Source organism: Buceros rhinoceros, unplaced genomic scaffold (genome assembly GCF_000710305.1).
Source record: "Buceros rhinoceros silvestris isolate BGI_N320 unplaced genomic scaffold, ASM71030v1 scaffold9207, whole genome shotgun sequence".
Lineage (NCBI taxonomy): Eukaryota > Metazoa > Chordata > Aves > Bucerotiformes > Bucerotidae > Buceros > Buceros rhinoceros.
In genome coordinates, this window is record NW_010420397.1 from 41,820 (window position 1) to 49,483 (window position 7,664).

General features: G+C 42.7%; 1 protein-coding gene across 1 annotated transcript in view; it reads right to left on the reverse strand.

The window, feature by feature from the left end:
* Positions 1–6,436, reverse strand: part of LOC104496217 (prolyl endopeptidase) — a gene marked incomplete at its 5' end in the record, with an annotated part of 17,511 nt that extends 11,075 nt beyond the window's left edge. The window contains one exon of the mRNA XM_010139299.1: positions 6,300–6,436. Coding sequence (XP_010137601.1) covers positions 6,300–6,436 — 137 coding nt within the window. The remainder of the gene's footprint in view (positions 1–6,299) is intronic.
* Positions 6,437–7,664: the final 1,228 nt, after the last annotated feature.

Consider the following 7,664-nt stretch of genomic DNA (forward strand, 5'->3'; position numbering starts at 1 on the left):
AATGATGAAATCATGAATGAAGTCCCCCTTGGTGGCAAACTGGAGTAGTCAGGCTTTTTCCAATGGTTATTCATAGAAATGAAACCCTCTGCAGCCTCGGGAGAGGAGGGAACCAGTGCTGGTCCATTCTCCCTCCTTTCTGCACTTTGGAGGACAGTGGCCAGTGGTTCTGCGTAACAGAAGACCTCCCAGGACATATTTGTTTAAATTATCTTCAAAGCCTGTAGTGTGGGCATCAGAACTAGGTAGTACCACTGAACCCCCATGGCTTTCTGAACTCTTCCTCTTCCGTGGATTCTCTGCTTTTTCAGAGAGAAAAGGAAGGCTTAGCCCAAATAAGGAAGGCAAAGATTTAAGACTTAAGATCAGCACTTGATCTTTGTTTATGAGCAATTATTTTCATCTTCTGCTTAATATACTTTTTTTGACCTTTATAAAACTATGTTTGCAAAGAAAAACTCTGGTTTGTGCCAGGATCTGCAGTTGAGTTCTGGCCAATTCCCTTCTTATTATGCAAAAGTATTAAAGCTATTGCTATATTTTCAAAAGGGAGTTAAAAAAATCAAATTATATTTAACAATTAAGAAAATACATCTCTGATCTCTTGCACTAGTAGCTTAACATAGAAGTTGCAGATGGCAAACCACACATGTGCCAATGAGACCAGTAAAATACTAAAATTTAATTCCACAGGTCTTTTGTTTCCCCTCTAGTACATTTAAATTTCTTCCTTACTTGAAACCTTTGCTCATGCAAGACACCACTGCCTGCAGAAATTCATCCTACTTGACCCCAAGAGCAAGGATTGAGCCTTTTTGCCTTTAAGTCCCCCCCTACTGCTTATCAGACATGTCTTGAAAGACAGCAGTCCCACAGTGTGTCTCATGTGAATGTAGAATGAAAATAGGCAAATTTTTCACACCTCCTAAAGCAATTACCTATCTACTGGCACTTGCTCTTGAGAGTATATACCAAGGATTAAGGAAACCAAAAGAAAGCAGGAGGATAACATTGATAAGAGATTTCTGTATTTTCATAATCCATCAAAAGAAAAACTTTCCACCTCGGCTGGTTATCTGTGCCCATCAGATGGCTCAGGAAGCATGAATTATTTCTGCTTCCGTAAAATCAATTCTGAGGTCCATCACCATGAAGTGTATTTTCCTTAGATTGCTCTGACTTGCTGATCAGATGCAAGATTGATATTCCATAAGCGCAGTGTGCAAAGGTCAAGAGAGCATTAATCTGTCAAACTCCAGGATGCCTGATTTTGTCAGCATGCTACACAGCACTGTGGAGCAGCCTGACAGTAGGCAGCCTCATGAGATTGTGGCTTCTTAATTTTTGGTATGTAAGAGTCACAAAACCTCCCAGAATATTCTGCACTTCTTCTCCCAGTCTCTGCCAAATAAAATCAATAGAAACTTTTTGGTCCAAACTTACTTGATCTCTTAGTAATCAAAGATAGCAACTATAAGAATTGCAAGTAAGGTAAGAGCTTGCTGCCCAAATATATTGCTCGAGAATGCTTAAACAGTAAGAAAATTGCATAATGGAGTCCACCTTCTTCCACCTGCTGAAAGAAACTGTGTCTGTCTGAGAGATCAGCATATTTAACCAGCAAAGAATCCGTCAGCAATGCCAAACCAAAGTACTGAGTGCATCCAATCCTGTCTGAGGCCTCCTCTAACAGAGACGGTACCTTGATGATAATTTTTGGAGGGGTTTAAGTGACTTAGGATCTCATACGATAAGCAATACTCTTATCACAGGAAGCTAGTCCCCATTTCCACGAGCAAACAGTTTTTCTGTTGCACAGTCCCTCAATGGGATAAAGTTCAGAGTTTGGTAACCATCATTCCATTGCCCAAATTGTAAGTAAGGTTTAGTACACATATGCTCTCTCTCTGCAATCCTACTGGGATTTGAGCACTTCATAAAACATTAGCCCACGTACCCCAACATATACATCTAGTAATGGCATTGCCAGTGACTATTAATTTTCCACATGCTCAGTATGGTCAGTAGTAAAGAGAGCCAGGACCCTAACTTGACCAGTACTTTGAGGTAGATGTGCCTAGAGCTTACGACAAGCTTTCTCAAGGTGACTTTGAAGTTCAAGGAACCAGTTTTATAAGTATATAATGAGGACTCGCTATCTTCTTAAAAAAAGTGAAAATTCCAAGTGATCAGATGGCACAAAATCCAAGTTTCATACACAACCCTGCTACTGCCTCCTGTGTTCTTCCAGGTGGGTTCTTGCTTCCAGATTTGGTTTCAAGTCAATCTGGTGTCCGAGTCACAGCAAACTGCCCAGTCACCCTGCATGCCTACAAACTGTATCATTCTGCTCTTCCCAATTGTCTCTATAGCCTTTTCCTCATTATCCCTATTTTTCCTTCTCTCCAGGGAGCAGGGTAAAGAAAAAGATGAGGGAAAGGGCAACAGGGTCAGCACGGAGCCAATGGAGGGAGCAGAAGATAGTTCCTTCCCAGGAGAGTTCCTTTCAGACTCTATCACTCTTAAGGAGCATAACACAAAAAATAAGGCAACAGGTATTGTTTTTATACAGTATAGAATGACATGAGGAGTCGTGCTTCAAGAAGCAAGAAAGCTTTCCCAGAATTACTGATCTGCTGTCAGGTATTACAGCTCACAGAGAACACAGGCTAGTGCACCGGTGCTGGGAAAAAGTGCTGAGCCACTGACTTGGTGGCTTTCTGGGCTTTTGCGGAGCAGGAGCGAGTGGAAACAAAGTAAATGAGAAGAGTAAGCACGCACACTCTGTCGCCTGACCTTTCTCTGGCCTCACAGCCTCTCCCTGCACCACCTCTTTGCTTATAAGGCTTGGTACAACGTGGCTCCGCAGCCCTGGAACGCAGCGCCGCTGTCTGCCCCCCCAGCAGCTGTATTGCAGGAGGCATTAGAAACTGCTTCTCTTACACCCACGCAGGTACGGACAGAGCAGGGAAGGCAAACACGTCAGTTCCTGCAGGGTAACGAGCCGAATCTCAGGCGCTCGTGGTGGGTTTGTGGTGGCATTTCCCCAGCGGTTCTGCCAAGCCACTGGTGTCGATTCCATCAGTTTTCACTTGCAGTCGCTGTGCAGGCTGTCTAATTACTGACAGTGCTCTAGCGGGGACCAGGCTTGAAATGCTACTAGATACAGCTCTTCAGTCCAGAGGAGCGTATAAAAGATGCATGTTGCGTTCAAAAATAAACCACTGCTGTAACCGACTTAATGACTGTGGCCTATCATTGTCGTAGCTATTTCTGGATCCTCTAACCTGCTGCTTTGTTTCTACGGCTTTAGTGAAAAAGATTCAATTTTCATCTTTTTGTGTTGAAGAAGAAAAAAAAAAGAAAAGCAACATCAGTTTCTGAATTAAGCAAAAATAAGCTCTGCAAGCTGGAGAGCTGGCTCACGTTAATGGGGGCGAAATACCGGTGAGAAAACATGGGACTGGCTTAAAGAAATAGCTTGAAGAAACACAGGACAGAAAAGAATGACTAGAAAGCAGAAGATAAGAGTGCTTTGTGAAAAAGTTGTAAAAGCCTTACATTCAAATAAAAAAATCAGGAATATTCGTCCAGGAATTTTTTGTGAGTTTATTTTTTAAAGGTAAGCAGGCTTCTATTCAGCTGCATTTCCACAGCTACATCTCAGCAAAACCACGCAGCAAGCCTCAGCCTTGAGCACCCTGTGGCTGCTTTCTAGCGCTCGTGCCTGTGGCCGCCTACAGAAAAACTGACCAAATCGCGGTGTGGGGCTGCGGTGGGCCTGGGAACTCCTTGTGACAAGGACTATGGCAGTGTACAGTAACAGGGATGTAGGAAACATGACTTGCATCTGCCGGGTAAAGGGGGAACTGGACGTCCTATACCTGCCTACTTTTGGAACACGCTTTGCTCACCGAGTACCCAATGCTCACATTATTAACCATAAAGATGCATCTGAAGGCTTTGGCTTGTCTCATTTTTCTTTTTCTCATTTTTCTTTCATTTTCTCTTTTTCTGAAAAAGGTTATGTTGCTGTTACGGGGAGAGAATGAGGAGGGAATTATGGCTATTTTGTTTGCATTGTCAGAGGGGTGATTTGATCTGGAGGTGATTCACAGCTCTCTGTGCATTTACTTTTAAGGGACCGTTCCAGATTCATATTCTTAATTTATGAACTGTATAATAAAGGTTTCATAGGTTTCAGGAAGACATAGTTCACTGCTCCCACCTCCCACCTTCCTTTCTTCTGACTCTCAGTGCACTCTCTTGCTGCTGTTTGCCATACTCCTATGAGAGTCAATTTTTAAGTTGCTAAGTGGCAGAAAACCACCCACCCAGAGTTGCCTGCTGTTCTTGAGAAGTAAATCAGCTTTGCAAAGATTCCAGCAAGCACCAGGGCCAATGGATGGGAGGTGGAAGAAGGCACTGAGATATACTTTCTCCTTGGGCCAGCAGCCAGCTCATGTCAGTTCTGCAGTATGTGAAATTTTACCTTAAATCAATAGATACATAATATTTACTTTAAAAAAGAAAACACGATAAGTTTTATCAGTTTTCAGCACCTACAATGAACTGTAATAAATCAGTGCTTGAGCCTAATCTAAAAAGGAGTGCAAAATTATTCTGGTTATACAATTGTGTCTCTCAAAAACCACAGGAAATTAAAAATGTAGCTTTACAAGGCAGATAAAAAGCTTTCAGATAAACACAGAACACAAGATGGGGAGCCCATTGTTAAACAAGGTATTTGCTACAAAGGATGAGAAATTGTAAATGCTATTTAGAAATACAATCACAGTGACCTGGCAAAGCAAGTACTACAAAGGATTTCTTGAAATGTGCTGACTCTAAGTCAAGACTGGTAGCACCTAAACTTAATAGGATTGTTTTGTAATATAACCTTTTTGTGTTGGTGAGCTGATTTTCTCCTATCTGAAAAACTGCTCTCCGTTCAGTCCTTTGCATTTCTCTTCCCCCCGGCCTCGCCTAGGAGCATTTCTTACACATTAGAGACAATCACTGCCTCTTGCTAAATCTATTCAAATTCCCTTGCTGGAGAAATGATCCTTTTCTTTGAAGGGATCATCTAACTCAATAAAGCTTATGGCTTTTGAGGGCTACAAATCCTGGTTTGCACACAGCGTTTTGGGTTTACAATGCATTGCTTTGCATATGCACGTATCACGTACTTTTCAAGACAGAATCTTCTTTCCTCTTCCCTGATCATATAGGGACACAGTAGGATTTCGCTACTGATGTAATCTCCTCAAAAGTGTAATAGGAAAATACAGCTAAATTTTAGTTATTGATATTCATTTAAATAAATATTTTAGTTTAGAATCATAGAATCATACATGTTTTGCGTTGGAAGGGACCTTCAAAGGCCACCCAGTCCAACCACCCCGCAGTGAGCAGGGAAATTTTCAACTAGATCAGGTTGCCCAGAGCCCCTTCCAATCTGACCTGGAATGTTTCCAGGGATGGGGCTTCTAGCACCTCGCTGGGAAACCTGTGCCAGTGCTTCACCACCCTCACTGTAAAAAATTTCTTCCTTCTATCTAGTCTAAATCTCCCCTCTTTCAGTTTAAAACCATCACCCCTTGTCCTGTAGCAAGAGGCTTTGCTAAAAAGACTGTCCCATCTTTCTTATAGGACCCGTTTAAGTATGGAAAGGCTGCAATAAGGTCTCCCTGGAGCCCTCTTTTCTGCAGGCTGAATAACCCTGAGTCTCTCAGCCTGTCCTCATAGCAGAGGTGTTTCATCCCTCTGCTCATTTTTGTGGCCCTTCTTGTGTTGAGGACTCTAGAGCCAGACACATTACCCCAGCTGAGGTCTCACCAGAGCAGAGTAGAGGGTAGTAGTATCTTTATTTCTGTAATATTTATAAATAGGTAATTGTATGATTTGGAAAAAAAGAAATGTCCCTATTAGTTCAGCAAAGGGCTCAATTACTTAATATATGTCCGTAAGTTTTTCTGCTGAGCTCAGTGACAGAGCAGGAAGAGTAATTCAAGGTATAACTCAAAGGGCAGGGTGACTGTTGTAAATCTCAAGAGCAAAGCGTTTCTCTGCTCTGACACAGATTTCTTCTATAACCCTGGGCAAAACCCTTTGTTTCAGGACTAGGAAAGCAGCCACAGGATGCCTGGACACCAATGTGCTGTCCTCCTGGCCCCCACCTTGCTTCTCAGCAACCCGAAACGGACTACTCCATCATATCCACAGCTCACCCTGCACTCAGTCTGCGGCAGCTGTTAGTAGCAGATGATTCCGAAGAAGGTATAAATGACCCTGCTTACCTGTAGCTTGGTGTAATCGATATGTTGAAGCCTCCATATCCGTACAAGAAGGCCGGATGAGAACCATCCAATTTAATTCCTTTCTTGTGAATAATAAACATTGGGATCTTAGTACCATCTTTGCTAGGGTAGAAAACCTAAGACAAGAGAAAAAGAAATCTGTAATGCTCTTGTTGTCGTAACTCCCCACAACTGCCGTTAACAGGTCAGAGGCAATCATTCCAATGGCACAACTTCCCAATTGCCCAGGTCAGGCTCAGTAATGGCCATTACCTGCTTGGTTGCTTAATAGCTCTGGAAAACGTATCAAAATCAGACAATACAAAGGCTATGACATGTCCTTTTTACGTATCTTATCCATCAATTCTATATACAAGGGAGGTTAAGAGAATGCTATAAAACCAATACAATTCTCTGCAAGATCAGACTGGCGTTGTGAAACCCAAGATCCATTATATATGAAAGCAGCAAAGACTGAGCTGGCAAGAAGAATGAACAGAACCATCCCCAGATTTCCAATCTAAAATCATAATTTTTAAAAAGAAATCTGTAGAAATTCAAAATTTCAGACACTAGAGAACAGTGGACAGAGAAGACAAAAACTCATGATAGGGTGGTGGCTTTATGAGACCCCAGTAAACATCATACTGTTTTGGATAACAAAGAGCTGTATTACTATCAAATAAATACGTTAAACTGTCTGAAGATCTCATCTTGTACAGCTGAAATCACAGAAAGTTCCTTTGTATCAGCTGATGGAGCAGACTTTGATTGTAAGAACATAAATCACAACCAGAAGGCCAAATCACAGAATCATCTGGTTGGAAGAGACCTTTAAGATCATCAAGTCCAACCGCTCACCCTGCACTGCCAGGGTCCCCAAACCATGTCCCTCAGCACCAAATCCACACGGCTTTTAAACACTTGCAGGGATGGGGACTCCACCACCTCCCTGGCAGCCTGTTCCAATGCTTAATGACCCTCTGCGTAAAGAAATTTTTCCTGATAGCCAACCTAAATTTCCCCTGACACAACTTAAGGCCATTCCCTCTCATTCTGTCATTCGTAACATGGGAGAAGAGACCAACCCCCACTGCACTACAACCTCCTTTCAGGTAGTTGTAGAGAGCAATAAGGTCTCCCCTGAGCCTCCTTTTCTCCAGACTAAACAATCCCAGTTCCTCAGCCACTCCTCGTAAGGGGAGTTCTCTAAACCCTTCACCAGCTTTGTTGCCCTTCTCTGGACACACTCCAAAACCTCAATGTTCTTCCTGAAGTGAGTGGCCCAAAACTGGACACAGGACTCAAGATTTGGCCTCACCACTGCCCAGTACGAGGAACAATCACTTCCCTCCTCCTGCTGGC